This window comes from Nothobranchius furzeri, chromosome 7, assembly GCF_043380555.1.
Source record: "Nothobranchius furzeri strain GRZ-AD chromosome 7, NfurGRZ-RIMD1, whole genome shotgun sequence".
In the NCBI taxonomy this organism is placed as follows: domain Eukaryota; kingdom Metazoa; phylum Chordata; class Actinopteri; order Cyprinodontiformes; family Nothobranchiidae; genus Nothobranchius; species Nothobranchius furzeri.
The window spans coordinates 28,028,713-28,050,025 of record NC_091747.1 but is presented as its reverse complement, the minus strand read 5'-3'; the positions used below and the strand labels follow the sequence as shown (position 1 = coordinate 28,050,025).

Below are 21,313 nucleotides of genomic sequence, written 5' to 3'. Positions count from 1 at the left end.
TGTTGAAATATAGAGATCATCTTTTAGATTATATTTGTGTGTGTGTGTGTGTGTGTGTGTGAGTGCGTGCGTGCGTGCGTGTGTGTGTGTGTCGTAGTTTTCCCAAAGGACTTGTTCTTTCCTTACCGGAGCTAACACGGTTAGCAGTTTTGCTGCAGTCATGCTAACGGGACTCGTCTGGAGTCCAGAAGTAGCGGTGCGGCTCTAGATGGATTTATAGATGTAGGTTATTATTTTAGATCAGACCTGTTATTTAAAAATGCGTGTAGGACACGGACACATGGCTCAGACCTTTTGCTGCAGCTGTAAACGCAATTTTACGTAATAATTAGGAGCATGAAAGTAAACAAATAACAGTGATTCACAATATTAGCATCAGCAGCTAGCTTGTTTTACGTGCTGGAGTGACGTACGCGAAACACAGTTCTTCACTGTCTGGAGGAGAGAATTTGGATTTTCTGTAATGATTTATGACAAAAGTCCTTAACAAAATAAATAACTGGACCCAGTACATGTTTATATAGATAATAAAGTGTAGTTATTTTGCATTTCTACAATTTTAATGCCGAGCCAATACCTTTAACCCTTCACCAGTGAAACCAGTTTGTTCATCCCAATCCTCCTAAATAATCCTCCAATCATCCAACTGGAATCCTTAAGGGTCCCGTAACGTCCATCCTGTCAGAACAGGCCGTGGGAGCCCAGGTGTTACTAGAACTAATGGTGTCTCCTCACCAGCGTGAGCCTCCAAACTGTGAAGGTTGGTCTCCAAACATGAACTTTAAATTCATGCATTTATCTCCTCTTGTAACACTTTAACATGTTTTAAAAGGCTTGTATCATGATATGTTACACCTCCCAGACCAAAGATAGGTCCAATATAAGATAAAACATTATCATAGACACTGCAGAGACGTCATTATTTATGAAATATAAGTTATTTTCCTGAGCCATTACTTCAGCCAAGATATAGGATGCATGGATTTGATGAAACCATGCTGTCTTATGCAGTCCCACACACACATACACACACACACATACACACACACACACACACACACACACACACACACACGCACACACGCACACACAGCAGCATGTTAGAATCATTTGAATGACTAATTTAACTACACTGAACTGCTTTTGTAATAATTTAATCTCTTATTCTGGAGTAAAAAAAAAAGAAACAAGCTAAATCATCACATATCTGTGGCATCAAGAAGCAACTTCTGAGTTCAAACACAGGGATGGAGCACAATGTTTACACCTGAACAGTATCAGGATGTTTTAACTCACAGAGGCCTGCAGGTCTTCTGTTTTATGAGCAGAGCGCTGATAATCCGCTTCTTAGGAGCGCTAAACGTAATTTTGCCGCTTCTGTGCGCGGTAAGGAAACACATTTCAAACACGGAACCGAGTCCGGTTGCCGAACCGAGCAGAATTCTGATGACGTCACACCGGTGCGCGAAGGTGCGGGTTCCAACCCACAGGAGAGGAGGGAGAGAGGAGGTAAACAGCGAGTGGATCACAGGGACTGAACTGATGTTTTTGAGCAAAACTGCGGTAAAAATGGCTGTTTGTCCTCATCATAAAGCGTGTAGCCCCCCCGGATTAGACGTGGCGCTCATGCAGGGGTCTCTTTCTGTTCCGACGCTGCTACACGTAATATTTTTAATGTATTAAGCCTACAATTTATTTTTACTCAGTAACGGATATGATTTAAAATGTAGCGAATTACAATTCTTTTTTAAAAACTTACTCAAGTAAAAGTAAAAGTACGGATTTTAAAAACGACTTAAAAGTATAAATTTACAAAAAAGCTACTCAATTACAGTAACGTGAGTAAATGTAATTTGTTACTTTCCACCTCTGGTTCCGTATTTGATCATTTTTAACGGTGTTGGAGGAATCTGAAGGTGGCGAGTCATTCTGGCAGATTGTAATTAACACCTGTCTCATGCAGGTGTTCTGACATTGTAAACCTCACACACAGAACATTGTGGATGTAACTAAATAAATCAAGAAATGATTCCCATTCAGGCTATTAACAGCGCGCTGAAGATCTGAAGTTCAGAGTGCGTCTGTCAGAGGTCAGATGTGTTCCAGCGGAACCGCGGCTCACGGGTGCACAAGTGAGCACATCTGGGGTGGGCAGAAGGAATTTTACAACATTGGTTTAAATAGCGCGAGACGCGGTGACTTGAGCGGCTGTGCCGCGCGCGCGTGCGCACACACACACACAGATTCAATAAGCGCACATGCTGCTTTAACTCAGGCGCGCCGTCGGACTGAAGGCAGAAATGAACGCTGCCTCCACCGTGATAAAAACTTTTGAGAGGTTATTTTTCATTCAATGTCAAATTAAGATATTAGCTTCTGGGATGAGTCGGTCCGCTCCAGCCAGTGACTCCTCATGAACCTGAACACAAGTCCTGTTACTGCAGCATTTGCTATTCCAGTCAGCGTGGCAGCGGATCGCAGATTCAGCCACACCATAAAACAGCAATAAGTCGGTCTGAGGTAAAAGTGAACATCATGGCTATATCTTGTCCCCTATTGACATTTGATTACGCACAAGTAGGTGATCAGCTCAGGTTTACGCAGAGCAGAAGGAAGGAGAGTGCTCTGGCCGCACAGGTTAAACGTTCCCACTTTAAGAAAACCGTTCAATTGCATTTTTTAATGTACTACCTGGGCACTCTAAATATTTATTTAAAATTAAATCAAAGGAAATTGTAATGGTATCGAATGCTTATTAATTACTATTTAAAAAATGAAAGTGTTGGGGAATTTTTTTTAACCCTCTCTGTTTAGCTTGACATCTGATATATATATATATATATATATATATATATATATATATAGAGAGAGAGAGAGAGAGAGAGAGAGAGAGAGAGAGAGAGAGAGAGAGAGAGAGCCATGCCCCGATGTGGGGCTGGGGGGGGGGGGGGGGGTGCGTCGACATGGTCGGGACATAGAAGGGGGTGCGCGGCTAAATAAGTTTGGGAACCACTGCTGTATAGGGTTGGATGTGTTTACCTTCATCTCCACTGCATCCTTCAGTCTGCTCATGTGTTCCTTTTCTTTGTCCATCACTGTCAGCTCGTGCATCTGACCTGAAATTATGCACACCATCAGTCAGAATAATTTTCACCTGCTTTGCTTGGTTCAGCAACTAATCTGTCAGCCAATCACAGGCCAGGGGTTTTCTGGAACCGTTGCAATTGTAACCCACCTTGAGCATGGAGTTTGGCAATCTCCTCCGTCAGAGCATCATGACTTTCCTCCAACTGCCTCTTTTTCTGCTCCAATTTCTGCAGATCATTAGTCAGTGATTCTAATTTGGCCTGGAGCTGCACAATAAAAATGAGAAATGTTAAAATAACCATGAAACATCCTGGCCGTAAAACACCAACAGCATTAGACAACAGTATGAAACTTAAAGGTGCAGTGTGTGATATTTTTCAGAAGCATTTTTAGCTCTATTTGAAATGTTCTTTTCAAACTGATGGCAACAAATGAATCAAATGTTAATGACTGCACTTTCCACTTGCCAGTAGGAAAAACTTTAAATCATCACTTCATCTTACTCTTAAAAACCATCACTGACAGCAATTGTCTGACCTCGAGTGGAAGATCATTCCACAGCTCGGGGGCCAAAACTGAGAAAGCCCTGCCTCCTCTAGTCGAGCACTTTACTCATGGAACGACGAGTAAGTATTGCTGTGATGACCTTCGATCAGTGACGGGTTGTATCGAGTGAGTAACTCGGACAGATAGCTAGGAGCACAGCCCTGCAGAGACTTAAAAATCAAATCAAGTATCTAGAATCTGACTCTGAAAGATACTGTAAACCAGTGCAGATTGGCTAAAACAGGCGTGATGTGTTCCCGCTTTCTGGTGCCGCTCAGGAATCTAGCAGCAGCATTTTATGCAAGCTGGAGTCAAGCAAGTGCAGCCTTGCTAACTCCAAAGTAGCGCTGCACGATATTAGGAAAACCTGCGATATTCGATAATGATTAATATTGCGATGACGATATTACTTACGATAAATAGAAACTTAACTCAGGAACAAAATTAATCAAAAACAAAGAAATAAAAAAATTATAAAAATGAGAAAAGCTAAAGATGTGAAGAAAGGGAAAAAGGAAATGAACAAGAAAAGAAAATCAGTGGCTCCCGGGAAAAGCAGAATCAGCTAAAAGAGCAGACCAAAGCTAAATCAGGTGTATGCTAACCATCAAAATGAAGTGCCACCCGCCTCGGGGGCGGGCCTCTGACCTATGAGAACCCACCTAATTGGCCAAATGGGCGAAGAGCTCTATTTGATTTGTTAAAAAAACATAATGCTTTCATTTGATTGACAGAATGCATTATGTGTAGCAAACATTTGAGCTGAACATTCAATGCGATATTTATCTGTTCTTTGCGATATGCTTATTGTGTATGCTGATATCGCGATAACAATATATTTACGATATATTGTGCAGCCCTACTCCAGAGTAAAGGTAGTTTCGGTAGTCGAGATAAGAAGCAATAAAAGCATGGACTATGGTCTTCAGGTGAGCTTGGGACACTAGTGGCTTGATCCTGGAGAGGCAGCTGTAGCAATGCACCAGCTACATCGGGCTCAACCACACCACTCAGACCACACAGTTTTGCAGGTTTTCATTCTTTATTAGGCTCTCCTGGTCTGACCTACGCACTCCCAGTGCTCATTCCAGGTCTCAGAGCCATCAGACTCTCCTCCTCTTCTTTCAGTCTTCCCCTGCATCTCCAGTGTCTGTGCTTATGTGGGTGTTGTACTTATTGGGGATCTTGTCTTTTGAAACCTATTTTTATGATTTGGCTTTTAACTCAGCATGAGTCTTTTAATGCTAGTTCTTAAGCTTTAGTTTTTATGTATTTTAATGTTGGGTATTGTTTTAAATGTTTTTAATTTCTGTGAAGCACTTTGCTGTTGTAAGGTGTGATACAAATAATGCTGCCTTGCCATATATAGGACCTCCTGCTGATTGCCAATCAGCACCGGCCTCAGGTGTGCTCTGCAACAGTGGCGAAGATGGAAGTGAAGCTAGCTGAGCTGTCTAGTGCCACATACAGAATTTTCCATTGTGTCTGACATTTTCATTTTAAGGATTGTTTTACACATTCTGTTTGGTCTGGTTTTGTAGGGTTAGGAGTCAGAAGCTGGCACAGCACAGAGAGGAAAACAAGTATTGGGTTCTGAAAGTTAAGACCTGTTGATTGTGGGATGTCCTCCAATCAGCTTTATTAAGCACTAGCAGTCCTCCATACATGTATCAACTGAAGGCACCAAAAAAATTATGAACTAACTGTGGGCACTATTATTCCTCCATACAGTGACCAACTTGAAGAGGTGTTTGGGGATAGTTATGTGTGTGAATGTGGGCCTGTGGTTTCCTACGTAGAATAAACAATACTCTTATTAGATTAGAATACTCACAAGGCAATAGACATGTGACTAATGTCTAACACGAAAGTTAAGAGCTAACTTATAATAAGCTACAAAGAAGTAAACTGAAATGCACCTGAAAAATAGCTGTACCTGCTGAGAATTGTCTCAAACTAAAATGTACAGCACACAACTAATGAACACGGCAATAAAGACTCCAACCACTGACCGTATATGTCAAAGCTAAACAAAGCTCTAACAAGTAACACTCAGTAGCTAGCAGTTAGCTTCTCAAACTGTACAGAAAACCGCACAAATGGCCACAATAATCTACCAGATCAAGTATATATATATATATATATAGCTATAAGTCATATAATAAACATAAATGAGGCATAAGTATTGTTACTCACTTCCAATAGACCCAAACAATACCATGGTTAGTATAAGCCACATATGTCAGACTCAAGACCCGCAGGTCAGATGCGGCCCGCGGAGCATTTTTATGTGGCCCGCGAGATAAATATCAAAAATATATTAAAACTGGCCCGCTGGCCGATTTTACCGCAAAGACTTCAACTCCCATGATGCTTTGCGGCGTCAGCGTGGAACCGATGCGCCCCCTCCTTTGTGTTTTTTCCAGCGCCTGCTGCCGGTGTCTGCAGCTCCGCTGTCTCGGACAAACTAAACACTCCTCTCACTCAGCGCCGAGTTCACTCAGCTATTTTCTGACGTTGAAGCCCAGAAACGGAGATTCTAGCCACTCGGTAATGTGTTCACGACTGAAAGAGAAAGTTTTCAAACTAACGTCCAGACAGAGCTGATATAACTCCAGCGAGCAGCGACACGCTCAAACCAGCACGACTCTGTGGCTGCTGTCGTTGTGTTTCCTCCCCGACACACAACAACGTGGTCAAGCTGCTCAGACATGTTCATCAGCACAAACCTATGTGAGCACCTGGTGTCATCTAATGTTGTCATTATTATGATGAAGATGAACAAAACAACAGGAGTCTCCTCCTCAGCTCAGATCAAACCCATGATGCAGGTATCTGGCTGGAACAGGTGAGCATCACAGTAAACCAGCGGAGCAAACTGAGCTTTAAATATGTTGGTTTTATGCTCTTTTTCTGCTCCAGAACATGAAAGTTAACAGGTGAGATGTTGCATTTTCATTTAAGATAAAATGATATTTTTATTTTGTTGTTGGCCCGTGAGAAAAGATTTAACCTACAGTAAACAGGAAGTGGAAAGGCTGCAGATAGATGAATAGAATAGAAAATCCCTTTATTGTTCCTCAGTGGGGAAAGCTAGACGTCACAGCAGCGATGACACGTATTACAGGAGAAAAAAGGAGAATAAAAAATAAGAAAAATGAATAAACAAGAAAACAAAAATCCTGAATAGATTTATAAAATGCTGATTATACCACAAGTAATGAATACCACTGATGCCTTTTATTTAAAACGGACTTGCTCGTGTGTAATTTGGTTATTCCACATTCAGTGTTGATGCAGAAATATGTTTGTTTCCAAATTTAAAGGTTCAAAATTGCATATATGTTGATAAAGAAAATGTGCAAATTTGCGTCACTTTTTAAAAAAATATTAAGTTTGGCCCTCGACTCCGTCCCAGAGTTTCATTTCGGCCCCTTGTGAGTTTGAGTTTGACTCAAGCAGTGATTTAAGCATGCATTGATGAAGTCTGATTGCCATCTAGTGGCAGAAACTACAACTACATGCCAAACACAGAGAAGATACAGACTTAAAGGCTGTAACCAAGTAAATTAGCAGTCTGTTGTACAGTTACGTAGGTGAGTATCCATGCATCCGGTGTTATTCTCCTCCCCAGGCATTCTGAACCACCTGTAGACGGTTCAGAGAGGTTCTGCTCAGACACGTGAAAAGAGAGTTACAGTAGTCTAAGCGTGAGGAGATGAAGGTGTGGAGAACTTTCTCAAGTTCAGAGCGGGACAGAATGGACTCAGCTACGGGAAAATGACATTGAAGAATGGTTGTTGTGTTTTCACAACTTTTTCTCTCCCTATTTGTATTATCTTTTTTTTTAAATATATTTTATTTTATTAATGTGTGTTAATGTCAACACACAGCAACTTGTAGTCACTTCCAATATTAATGTTCATTTCCTTGGATGTTTACTGGAGACACAAGCTGCTCTCTTTTGGAAATTGATCATCAGAACTTTTATATTAATTTATATTTGTACAATCTATGTTACAAATCTTATAAATTATTGGGGATGTCAGGTTTGTGTTGAACTCTTTGTTGAAGCTTAGTCAGTTGATTAGATCTAGGTGTTGTTTACCTGTGAAACTAGCAGCTGATAGGTGCTCAGCTCCCTCGTAGCGGCCTCCATCTTGCAGCCACTCTCCATCAGGTTGGCCTCCAGCTGTTTGCGGCGGTTCACCAGAGATTTGACTTCAGACTTCATTTTATTAATGTACAGACGAGCTGTGATGAACTCCTCCTCCATCATCCCGCTCACCTCCGCCATCTGGGATCAGAGATGAAAAACTCTGGAAACAGACTGTAAAGCTGCAAATATTTTCTTAGTGCATTTCCCTTCTAAGTGTTAACTGAAGCATGAATCTATAAATGTAATGGGGGGGGGGGGGCTCCCGCCTATTGAGTACCACTGCTATAAAGTGTGACATATAGCATGTTCAGTGACGTGTCATGCAGTAAAATGAAAACAGAAGCAACTATTCTTACAGCTTTGAGCTCTGTGGTGCCGAGAATGTTGCCAATTTCAATGACGTCTCTAAGCAACAGATTGAGAATATCTGCAGACCTCTTCTTATGGTGAGAGCTCAGCTCCTGCAGGTTGGACAGCTCCATCCGAACTGCTTCAAGATCAACCTGGACCCAAAAGACATTACAAGAAATTCACCCAAAATCCTTCAAACCAGTTTATAACCCATATTTAAGTTTAACTAATAAAACCAAATGAATCCTTACTAAATATGACTTGATTAAAACTAAACTAAAACCCTAAAACCAGAAAAGTTGTTGCTTTAACATTTATATTTGACTTTTGATAAACTCTGTACCCAGCAGTTGAAGACCATGGAGTTTGGTTTTGAGTCTGAGCTTTATATAGACATGTGTACATATACTCTAAAGGAGCGTACTCGGTACAGACATGTGTAGATATACTCTAAAGGAGCGTACTCGGTACAGACATGTGTAGATATACTCTAAAGGAGCGTACTCGGTACAGACATGTGTAGATATACTCTAAAGGAGCGTACTCGGTACAGACATGCGTACATGTACTCTAAAGGAGCGTACTCGGTAAAGACATGCGTACATGTACTCTAAAGGAGCGTACTCGGTACAGACATGCGTACATGTACTCTAAAGGAGCGTACTCGGTACAGACATGCGTACATGTACTCTAAAGGAGCGTACTCGGTACAGACATGCGTACATGTACTCTAAAGGAGCGTACTCGGTACAGACATGCGTACATGTACTCTAAAGGAGCGTACTCGGTACAGACATGCGCACATGTACTCTAAAGGAGCGTACTCTGTACAGACATGCGCACATGTACTCTAAAGGAGCGTACTTGGTACAGACATGCGCACATGTACTCTAAAGGAGCGTACTCGGTACAGACATGCGTACATGTACTCTAAAGGAGCTTACTCGGTACAGACATGCATAGTTTTCTAAGAGACTAGGACCAAGAATGATCCTTCCTCTTATCCCTTCAAGGTTTGTTTTTAGAACCGTCTCCTTCAGCCATCTCCGAGAACCTCTCATCAGCTCCACTTCACACAGCTCCAACTCATGGCTGTCTGCTCGCCACCACTCCCCTACCGCCTGACCCTTTTAAGCTCACCACGCAGAACCTCTGGACCTCGTCTTCATCAAGACCCCTTTTGCAACCCTTCTTCACAGACCAACCAGTGCTCCTTCCCACGCCCTCTAACCACCTCCCGACAGTAAGCCTAAAACCTTCAGTTATCCATCTCATCATCTCTCACGAATACTGACCTTTCTCTCTCCTTTAAAACATCCTGGTACTTCCTGCATCAGTTCGAGCAGCGCCTTTTCTCCATTCTACAATTTATTTTATTTTTTTTTACCTCCCTGTTTCCGCCTCTGATTCTGCATGTCGTGGGTCAAAAGAGTACCACAGAACATGACACAAGGCCTTGTAATTGGATCTATGAGTCCTCTTGGTCCCTTATTAGCATTTGTGAAGCCCTACATAAAAAAAAACCTTGGGATCTTTATTGATGGTTCCTTTAAATTTGATAGACAGGTGTGTGCAGTGGTCCAGTCTGGCTTCCATCACTTAAAACAACTGGCAAGGCTTAAAAATCTACCAGCAACAGTTTTGGAACAAGTAATCCATTAGTTTCTCTTGTTGGCTGGACTACTGCAACTCCCCCTATTACGGCCTAGAACACTCCACCTTACATCGTCTGCAGTTGGTCCAAAATGCAGCAGCTCGTTTGCTGGCAGGTACAAAGACGCATGATCATATAACTCCAGTGCTTGCTTCTCTTCACTGGATTCCCATTCAGTATAGGATCCAATTTAAAAAGTGCTTTTTGTTTTTAAAACTCTCTGGCCTTGCTCCACCCTACATTGATGATTTACTCACCATCTACACTCCCACAAGAAATTTGAGGTCCTGTTCCCAGTCATTATTAGTGGTCCCAAAAGCTTGTTTAAAGTCCTGTGGGGATAGAGCTTTTTCAGTGGCTGACCTTAGGTTCTGGAACAGTCTGCCCCTAGAACTGAGGACCACTCAAAGCACGGAGCATTTAAAGTCAAAAACTAAAAACAGATTTATTTCCCTTAGCTTGTAGCGGTAGTTGAGTTGTGGTTTGTTGTAGTTTTATTGTATCTTGTTTTATTTTAAAATGGTATCTTATTGTTTACGCTCATTCTTTTATTTATAGTTTTGATCATATACATTGTTTTTAACGCCATAATTTGTAATGTTTCACTGGAGCATGTTTGATTTCATGGCATTGTTTTGTTCAGCACTTTGGGTTGCGTGAGCAACAGTAAAGGTGCTATATAAATAAAGTTAACCTTGATCTTAATAATCAAGCTCCATCATACATAAGTGATCTGATTGTTCCATATGTTCCTAACCCACACATTCTCACTCCCAGCACGTCAAAAACAAATGCTTGGTCAGCCACCCTCCACATCAGACCCCTGACGCCAAAAGTGCCCTTTTTCGTTACTTATGTGCGAAAAGTGGTTTTTTCCCTTATTTGACTGCAGATCCCAATGCAGCGTTACACTGACGCGATGGGATGTCCGCAGCCAGGGCACCAAACAAGCTCATTGTACCTCAACTTAACCTTATCCTCTTATTTAACCTTCCCCTCACCCTTATCCTAACCTTAACCATCTTGCTAGCGAACACGTTAGTGATGTGTCAATCGCTCTAAAAGCCGGCTCTATGAAGTGAACGGCGGGAGCCGCCTCGTGATTGGTCGAGTTTGGACCGAGCCAACGCGAGGGGGAGGTTTCAACTACCACGGTGGAGGTTAAAAGTAGAGGGTATTTGTAACCTCCCCCTCGCCAGATGGTATGTTCTAATGTTCCCCTTGGGCGGCAAATACGAAAATTAACAGTCAGACTCTGACTGTCAGAGTCAGAATGCATGGGAAACAAACGCTTGATCACAGTGAGAGTAACGTTTTAGGTAGCAAGAGGGTTAAGGTTAGGACGAGGGAGAGGGGAAGGTTATAAATAGTGAAACGTTAAGGTTTAGGTGCTGTTAAATGAGCTGGTTCTGTGCCGCATCAGCGGATATCTCATCACGTCAGTTTTACGCTGCATTGGGATCTGCAGTTACAAAAGGGAAAAACCCCTTTTTGCACATAAGTAACGAAAAAGGGCACTTTTGGCGTCTGGGGTCTGACGTGGAGGGTGGCTGACCAAGCGTTTGTTTTTGACGCTTAGGGTGTGAGAATGTGTTGTCCTAACAGATCCCTTCACTCTCAGACTGCAGATTTACTGGTGGTTCCCAGAATATCTAAAAATAGGATGGGAGGCACATATTTTAGTTATCAGGCTCCTCTCTTGTGGAGCCAACTCCCAGCTTTAGTCCGTGAGGCAGACACCATGTCTACTTTTAAGACCGGGCTTAAAACATTTTTATTTGATAGGGCCTATGGTTAAAATCTGATGTTAGCCCAGATCTGGACAAGTGGGGGAGTAGATGGAGGTGGAGTGTACAGTCTGTAAAGATGGCTCTCCCTTGCCCTCCCTCCAACATGCCGCCATCTAAAAGGCTAGGTTATCCAGAGCTAGGTTTTCTCTCCTTCCCTTATTTTATTTAACAACAAAACATGATTAGAAAACAGTTCAATAGTGTGCAAAACAGCATGCTAGCATCTAAATCCATGATTAAATATCAATTAAACTATGATCAGTAAAACTGTATGTGTTTCATTAACATGTTCAGTAGTGAGCTATTGGAAATGCTAATAACATTTAATTTCTATTGCAAAAAATGTAATGGTGACATATTTATTATGTACGGTTTGGCAATAATCCAGTTTAAATTATGTTCACAGATAGACTCGTTTGTGAATTACATGCTACAGTGGCTTGCCATAATCCTGCAGCAGTGTTTAGCCGAGCAGACTCGAACCTAACAGCTGCGGTTCTGCTGCATAGCGCTGCAGACAGCTAAGAATAAACAGGATGGTGAGGTCTTTTCTTTCGCTTGTAGAGTTTGCCAACGCATTTCGTCATCAATTTTTATCCATTTTATTGATTCATTGTTTTAGCCCATCTACTGACATCCGTTTGTTCATTCTAATATTACAGGTTATCCTCGGGTAATCCAACAGTTTTCAAAGGTGAGTACCTTATTTTTTTCCCCACTTCAAGCACTGCTCTTAACAATAACTTATTTAATAAGCATAGCCAAAGTCACACTCAGAGGAATACACCACCATTATTTTCATTCTGACACCCCACTTGCTGCCATGTCAAACAGCAGCGAAATGGGTACAGACCATCTGAACCAGCCCTAGCTTTAACCTTTATCCGTTTGGTTTTGAATACTTACATGAATACTATCGAACAAAGAAATGTTTAATTATGGCCACAGGTTGTGAACTTCACATGGTCCAATATAACCACCAAAGCAGCAGGCCTGTACCAGTTGGATAAGGGGGGGGGGGGTCCGAGGGGACACCTTGTTTTTAGACAGAAGGTGTAAAAGCAAACTCACAAATTTTTGTGCAAGCTCCTCATTGAGCTGCTCATTGCAGCGACTTTTGTTTTCTGCCTCCTGACACTTGTGGTCGTAGTTGACAGCAAGCTCCTCCAGTGCTTGAAGCACTTCCTTCACCTCCTCTTTGCCAAAGTCGTTGTCCCTCTGCAGCCGGGAAACCTCCTCCTGCAGCCGCCCATAATCCTGACGGCTGGACACCAGCAGCTGAGGGTCAGATCAGCAGGTGTCAACAGAGCAAATGACCATAAAACATTGTTTATAAACTCCATCAGCTCAAGCATAGTGTTGTATACAAACATTACACAAATGCAATCATGCGCTGCAAGAAGAAATCTCGCAGCCCGCCAGGCCTATAAAGCGCTGGGGGAAACCCTGCCCTTTATGCGCATTTTCTTCTTGCAAAATTGGCAGAAATCACCCGAAGAGATGGTAATTGGTGCGTGAGCGAGTGAATGTAGCCTGAGTGAATAGTTGTTGTTTTCCAGGCGCACATGGTGTACGTCATTTGAGTTGTTACTGTGATTGGCTAAAGACAAAATATGGTAGCCAGTGCAGCCGGGCACAAGCTCAAAATATTCTACGAGATAGCCGTCCCTCTTTCCGACAGAGTTTCCAGATGGAAGTGTGTAGACTGGACACAGGGCTGGGCTGCACACACAGATCTGCCAGGTTACCAGAAATGTTTTCCTTTCAGACTTCTCTGTTGCCGGGATAATGCTGTGAAACAGCTGCCCACCAGGACAACAGAGAGTGTAGTGCAGTTCTGGCGGGTTCTGTTGGCATTACCATCACGTCTCTGGTCCACAATAGTAAATTCATTACTGCGTATTAGCGTACATGATTTTTTTTATGTATTTCAGAGTTTTTATCATTGACAAATTTCTCTCTTTATTCTTCACCTCTTCATGCTATCGGCTACCTCCAAACTCACATTTTTTATAATTTCCTTCAACAAACAAAAAAATCTGCTGCACATCTTTTTCTTCCTTCAGTCATGGCTGTATAAATGTTAATATCAACTGAGTTCTTCGATGAGACGTTCTCCAAGTCCGCAGCTAAATATCTTCAGCAATCTTAGTTTCTAATGGCAGTGCTGTTGTCAATTTTAATGGAAGTGGTATGTCGAGGTTGCACGTCTCCATATCGTATAGTATAAATTAGACCCAACCCAAATCCACAGAGAGGTAAAACTGACCTCATCTTGCTCAGCCAGCTGCTGGTGGAGCTTCTCAGATGTCTGACTTTGAAGGTTGATCTCATCATCCTAAGACACGGTAAAATAAGGTTCTGAATTTAGTGCGTTCATCACCTCCAGACAGTTTATCAGTTGAACTCACCTTGTCATCCAGCTGCTGGTACAGGTTAGTGATGAGGATCTCATACTGACTCTTCTCCTCCTCTGACAGAGGGACAGTGCGTGGAGGTAAGCTGTCAGTCACAGCTGGTGCTTCAGAGTTGCTCTTAATATTTTTGCTGCTTAGCTGCTCTTCCACAGGTACAGACTCACCTGGATACCCAAACACCAGGAATTTGCTTTATTACCCAGTTCTAGGTCAGGATCAGAGTGAAGCTTAGAGTTGTAACTCTGAAAGTTTGATTTAACTACAAAAACATATAAAACAAATTAAACAGAATGACCGGCACATCAAACAGCAACCCCAACCCAGGGTTAGAGCTTGTTTACGCTGCTGCAGTCTGACAGGCTTTGATGATGAACCAGACTGCTTGGATATCCAAATATTCCTGTGATTAGTTCTTACCTGAACCAGTTCTGCAGAATTCAGTCACTGATGAAACACCTGCGGTCTCTGCTCTCCTCACAGGTACGTACTGGGTCAATAAAGTTTCAATTTATTGACTTTTACAATCTGCAATCTGACATGTGCCCTGATTTAAGGCAATTTTAATAAGTCTTAACTTGTCCCACTTCTTTTTTTGCCGTTTCAAGCTAGTTGTAATGTTTTGTACATATGAAAATGTTTTTTTTTTTAATGAAAAGATATGTGTAGGTTGGCAATGTTCAAGTTGCTTTATGATGCCATACTACAAACTGGGATGGGGTCGAGTCCACCCCAACCGGTCTGTAACAAGAGGATAAAGGAATGGTGAGGAAATGGAGGATGATTCAAATTTTGAACCAGGATACGGCTGGTCAAAGAGGAGGAGAAGCTCATTCCCCTCCAAAAAAAATGCTTCAGCCATCTTGCAACTTTTTGGATTCAGCAAAGATAATGTTGATAAAAGATTTTTAAAAAGTTAAACGTAACCTGTGCAGAAAGATTGCTGTGACAAGTAGAGCTGGACGATAACTTTATTATGATATAAATTTATCGATAGACATGTGGTGCAATAGGAAAATATGGGTTGATTTTGTTATTGTCACAGATCTGTTGTCCTTCTAATTATACTCCATCATTTCTTACACTGCCTGAACAAAAACAAAGTCGCCACCTGGATGTAGCGAAGCAAACAGGTGGGAGCCTCTCATTAAATAATGACTGCATGGGCGATTATCTTTCAGCTGCAACAAGTTATTTAGCCCAACTGCTGCAACGAGTTGCTTCTCATTTCGTAAACAGTCGTTTGGAACGACACATCTCATGGTCAAGGAAAAGGTTGTAACGTCCAGCAATGATCAGTTTTTAGCTACAGTTTGACCATTCAACATCTGGTCAAAAAAGGGACACGAGACTGCACGTGTTCCCTTTAAATCGGCCTGCCTTCATCCCATCAGCTGGAGCTCAGAGCCTCTCTGCAGCTCTGAACACATGATAATGAAATGTCAACAATAATGTTCAATTCAATTTTATTTATATAGCACCAAATCACGACAAGAGTCATCTCAAGGCACTTCACATAATAAACATTCCAAATGTTTTCTCCTGAAGGTCCAAGCTTCCCTTATCGTCCTACAGGATTCTTCATGCTTTTGAAGAAGTGAACACTCGCAGCCAAGATTAGTTGCCAAATTAAAGAATGATTTCCTAAATTAAATATGAACTTTTAAAACTTATAAGCTAGATAATCATTAAATAAACGTTTGTTTATTACTACTTATAATAATTATAATATAATAAAATGTTTTCATTAATCTGTGCTCAATGATTGAAGTTTGAAATGAATGTTATGTTATGATTACAGTGATTGAAATATGTTTCAGCATGTTGATATGGTCATCACCACTTGCACTCACACAAGGACAAAGTAAAGTTAAGTTAAACTCGTGACACATAAATAGCTCTTTACCCCAGATCAGAGCATCCGGTATCAAGGAAGGCATGTTTCTGAGTTGTCTTGATAATATTCCTCAACTTGTCAACCTCTGGTTGGCTACACAAATCAAAACATGAGAACGTTAAAACCAGATCGCTCTGGTGATTCAGCAGTTCTTGAGACCGGCCATCTGAAGCAAAACCCTCTTTAACCATCAAAGCTTTTGACGCGTCGTCAAAATCTTTTTGCACCTGCGAAGCTGATACAGAAAACGGTTCCTGCAGATCAAGCTGATACTGTTCCGACTCCTTAAGAGTCCCAGACGCGCTTTCCCTCCATCTGTCGTGACCCGAGACATCTCTGGACTGAAGAGTCGGTGCCACGGTATTCTACAGCCCTCCGGTGCCAGAAGTCATCTGACCTCTCTGACCTTCGGATCCACCAAGAGGGTCTCCGAGAACGGGTGAAGTAGACACACAGATAGCGTCTGATGTGCTTTTGATAATAATCAATCTCATAGCTTAACACAAACCAAATTCTTTTACATCCAGAACTCCGCTCTCCTAGATACGAAAGTTCTGATAACATCGCATTGACACATAGGTTCATACATCACATCTAGTTCCATCCATCACAGTAAATGTTAGTTAACTTGTCATGTTTTAATTGTTGGTAAAATAAATTCTTACTTTTATAAACCTGACTGTTTTCTGAAGCAAAACGGAGTGTGTACAATCCCCAAATGAACGGTCACCTCTGGTGTGATAGCAAGTGCGAGGACCTTTAAGCAGATTAAGATCCCCACTCCTTAGAACCCACATAGGGGTGTTGGGTTGGATCAGTTCTCCAATGGGAGCTTGTCCATGCAGGGCTCTGAAAACCAAAACCAAAATCTTAAACTTAAACCTAAAAGACACAGGCAGCCAGTGGAGTTCCTTTAGGATGGGTGAAATGTGAAACCTCCTATTCGTGTGCGTCAGGATTCCTGCAGCAGAGTTCTGTACTAGTTGCAGACAATGGAGCTCCTTCTTGTTCAGACTAGAAAATAAACTATTACAATAGTCTACACGGGATGACACAAAGGCACGAATGAGGAGCTCCAAATCATTTCTTGACACCATACGTCTAAGCTTCGAGATGTTCCTTAGTTGAAAAAAGCAGTTTCTCGTTAGCTGCTCACAGCGCTGCACAAAAGACCTTTCACTGTCAAAGATGACTCCTACATTTCTAAGGCTTAACTTCACAGATCGGCCCAAATCGCCCAGGTACTGCTTAATCTCGAGGACAGAACCAACAGGGGCAACAACCAGAGTTTGTGTTTTGTTAGCATTTAGCTTAAACGCCTTTCATCACATCTCCAAACAAACAGAACTTCACTGACAGCCCTATCTGCAAGTATTTTTTCCACATCACCGTTCTTCAGCAGCTCCACTGGCTTCCAGTTAAATTTAGGTCCACCTTCAAGATCCTCCTCCACACCTTCAAAGCAAGACATGCTCTTTCTCCTCCCTCCTTAACAGACCTCATTAATATTGCTACCCCGTCAGGCTCATTCAGATCCTCTTCTCTCCACCTTGTTGCCCCTTCTGCACGCCTCACCACCACGGGGGACAGAGCTTTCAGCCGCTCTGCTCCCCGTCTTTGGAGCGCACTCCCCCCAGACATCAGAAACATTGACTGCCTCACCCTTTTCAAATCCAGACTCATCTGTTTTTATGACTGTTTGATTGGTTTTATTCTGGTATTTGACAGAATTTTATTGTGCTTTTTCTTGTAAAGTGACCTCGGGTGTTTTGAAAGGTGCTTTTAAATAAAATGTATTATTATTACTTTTGTCAAAGCAAAAAAGTGAAAAATCCATACAAAACAATGGCATTGCCTGCCTTTTTGCGAGAAACTCTAATAATTGTGATGAACAGATCTAGGGAAATCGTAATGTAAAATAAAATGGCTGTTGAGCTGCCGCCACAGCCCCATCTACTGGTCAATCTGCAGTTACGCTCCATTTATGATTATCAAAGTGAACTAACTGCTCATCTTACTGCGATACTGATACAAGGCCATATTTTGTTTCTTGGTGAAGCAGTCACAGTCTCCCACCAGATGTTTCTGACCTTTCCTCCAGCGCTTCAGCTCATTCTCCAGCTTCTGGATGGCGACGCTCTGACTTCTGTTCTTCTCTTTTTCCCTCTCATACTTTTTCTTCCATTCCTCAGCAGTGAGCTCTAAGTTGACAGAAACCGTGTTCTTGATGGTTTTAGCCCTGAAACACAAACATGGAAAAGCCTGGGTATGACTTATACAAGGACTTAAATTGTGACAACATAGAGGGTACACGTTGGGGGGTATTCCAGAAAGCCAGTTTAGAACATCAGGGATCTCCTGATAAATCCCTGCTCCCCTCCCAGTTTCACCAGCTCCATGAACGATTCTCAGGTGGATTCAATCCCTTCTAATCCAAGTGAGGATCAGCAACCGAGGCTCACGAGCGTCCAGAGGCAGCCCCCGTTAATGGATGCTAGATAAATGAGAAAGTATGTAAAGGACAAAGCCTCGTTCTTCATCCAGACAGAGCAATAATTATTCATCCATGCCTACGAGGACTACAGAGATATCAGTAGTAAAATAGAGACCATGAGCTGTTTGATTAAACCTGTGTAGCTGGAGCTATTTAGTTAGAACGAGCATAGTTTACATGTTTCCATGGCAACAACGGAAGTCCACTTCAGCCCGTTTCTCCTCTTATTTTATTAAAGTTTACATCATTTATGTTCTCCTCCAGAGTCTGGAAGCTTAGAGACTCGAGGACTTTGTTTTTGCAGCGCAGCTGTGAGTTGTAAGAACATATGTTCGTGGTCACATGACCCTGAAGTTAACGCTGTAAACCATTTAGCTCTCATATTACTCAAAGAGGAAAAAAACATCACTCATGTATTTTAAATCAGATATTAGCGTGTTTCTATAGTCACACCAATAAAGTACTTCCTTTTACATGTATTATGGTAGCAGCTGTAAGCTAGTTTGAGGCTATTTTAGCATAAAGAGGACAGCATGTTAATGATATGGGCCCCTCCCAGACTAAAGCTGATATATAATTATACTTATTAATAATGCTGACATCAGTGGAATCAAATGTTCCTGCCTGCAAATAAAGATTAAATACAACAAATATTAAGATGTAAATCCAGTTAGAGCTCATGTTTAAAAGTTTAAACTCCACATTTATTACAAATTTAGCCATCAAACCAAAGCTGCAGCTGCTGCTCCCACTGTGGGCTAACAGTGGCGCAGAAACAAGAAATAGGTGGCATCACTTGCCTCGTTCAGTCATATTCACAAAGTGTCAGTAATCCCAGCTGCTTGCCTGCATCGGAGCAGGTTTGTTCTCCAGTATGTGTTACCATGGTAACCGGGAGGGCTTTCAGGCCAGCCACATCTGTAGAAATGATTTAGGGCGGTTCCACCGAGATTCTCACCAGAAAGTCTGGTTTTCGGAAAACCTTGCTCTCTGGAATACCCCCCCCCACCCCACCCCCCACCCCCTACCCGTTGTCAAATTTAATTCATTTACCAAAGAAGTCAAACTACCAAATGTATACTCTGAAGATACGTTTAGCAGATACTGCTGTTCTGTTACATGAATGCAGCTCCATTAGTCTAACAAATGGTTTTTCTGGGTTTCGATGCTGCTGAGACAGTAGTCTGTAAAAGAGACCTCCTGAAGTCTACCTTTGTCCAAACATGAGGGTGGACTTGGTTTCAGCCTCATTGAAGACGGATGGAGAACAGCAAATAATAATGGTGGTTCGGCAATTTCCTCCCAGAGAGTCCTGTAGTATCCTGGTCATCTTGCTGTCTCGGTAGGGCACATGGGTTTTCTACAAACACAGGCATAAATGCTCTAATCATTTTGGTCAACACAAGTTTATCATCTGATCTGTGTTAAACTACAGGAGTTATCATCATCTCTATGAACAGCTAGAAGTTTATAAGGAAACCAGTCTGAAGACTCCATAAAGTTCATAAAAACGTATACGACCACTGCGTTGTTAGAGCTATAGAACCAAGCCTGCTTCAGACCAGGTCTGACTCCTGGCATCACTAACTATGGTAACAGACCAAGCTCCATCACCTGTAGTTAAGTGATTAAAACTGCAATCCTGATTCTTAGTCCAGATCTCACCTGAGGCAACAAGCTTTCCAACAGTGGAAATGACGAATAAGTGATATGTTCTGCTCAGTAGGTAGCAGTAATAGCTCAAGATGAGGTTAGAAAGGTCAGATATTTGTTTAGTTTAGTTTATTTCAAACAAAGAAAACATACATAATTTTTTAAAAAGTACCACAAACAGAAAAAATACATATCATCCCATCTGTGTTTGAAAAGGAGTAGGCTGAAGTGGAAACTTATATATCCCTACCCCTTTATACAAGTCATTTTTACTTGTTTACTTAAATCTAACACAAAACCTACATTAAAACAAACAAAATGGTACAAGTCACCAAAAAACCACCAAATTATATGGAAAAAACAAAAAAAGAAAAAAAAACCATCTTTTTACAATTGATACAATTTACTTTTACATCTATTTTCCACTATATACTTGTTCAGAATATGTTTTTTATAATTCATTTTAAACACATTTATATTTGTACTTACTTTGATTTCTTCTTCTAAATTGTTCCATAATTTAACCCCTATTATTGTGATACACATCTGTTTTAATGTTGTTCTAAACTTATGTATCTTTAAGTTTAGTGTCCCTCTCAGGTTATATCCTCCTTCTCTCTCTGTGAACAGTTTCTGTATTTTATCAGGCATTAATTTATTTCTTACTTTATACATTATTTGTGCTGTTTTGTATTTAACCAAGTCCTGGAACTTCATTGTCCGTGTTTTAATAAAAAGATATAAAAGAAGAGAGCCTGATACAGCACATGTCCCTCAGCATATCTCATCAAACTACGGACTCGTCTTCCCAAACACAAACACAACAGTGGACACATACCGTTCCTTCGCTCAGAGCAGCGATGACATTCCCAAGAGCAGACAAAGATTTGTTGATGTTCTTTGCTTCATCCAATACAGAACCTTCTGCTCCTGTTTTACTCACCTGGACCAGAAAACAAACAAACAAGGTGATGGACAGGGAAGGAATGAAGAGGGAAAGGTGAGACAAGGAAGTGAACGGTAAGCCACACACAGGTAACAGAAGATAGAGAACAGAGCCACCTTCTCGCTGCCTGCAAGGTCGACCAGATAAAGTTTTCCAGACAGTTTTGTCTCTGTCTCCATGTTCTCCTGTTTGATGTTTATCAGGAAGATGCTGTGACTGCGAGAGCTGTGCTCGTTCATGTCTGCAACACAACAGGTGAAGGACCCAGATCATTCACATGGACTCGAGCAGTCACAACAGCACCCCCAGAGGTCACAGACAG

The 21,313-nt window shown here is 41.7% G+C and overlaps 1 protein-coding gene across 1 annotated transcript in view; it reads right to left on the bottom strand.

Moving 5' to 3' along the window:
- LOC107396813 (kinesin heavy chain) overlaps positions 1 to 21,313 on the bottom strand; it is a 75,766-nt gene that overhangs the window by 18,436 nt on the left and 36,017 nt on the right. Inside the window, exons 8-18 of the mRNA XM_054738637.2 lie at positions 21,108 to 21,232; positions 20,884 to 20,988; positions 19,604 to 19,752; positions 17,989 to 18,137; positions 13,999 to 14,168; positions 13,857 to 13,925; positions 12,659 to 12,865; positions 8,149 to 8,295; positions 7,742 to 7,930; positions 3,236 to 3,353; positions 3,040 to 3,116 (exon numbers count right to left, since the gene is read on the bottom strand). Of these exons, the coding sequence (XP_054594612.2) occupies positions 3,040 to 3,116; positions 3,236 to 3,353; positions 7,742 to 7,930; positions 8,149 to 8,295; positions 12,659 to 12,865; positions 13,857 to 13,925; positions 13,999 to 14,168; positions 17,989 to 18,137; positions 19,604 to 19,752; positions 20,884 to 20,988; positions 21,108 to 21,232 (1,505 nt within the window). The remainder of the gene's footprint in view (positions 1 to 3,039; positions 3,117 to 3,235; positions 3,354 to 7,741; positions 7,931 to 8,148; positions 8,296 to 12,658; positions 12,866 to 13,856; positions 13,926 to 13,998; positions 14,169 to 17,988; positions 18,138 to 19,603; positions 19,753 to 20,883; positions 20,989 to 21,107; positions 21,233 to 21,313) is intronic.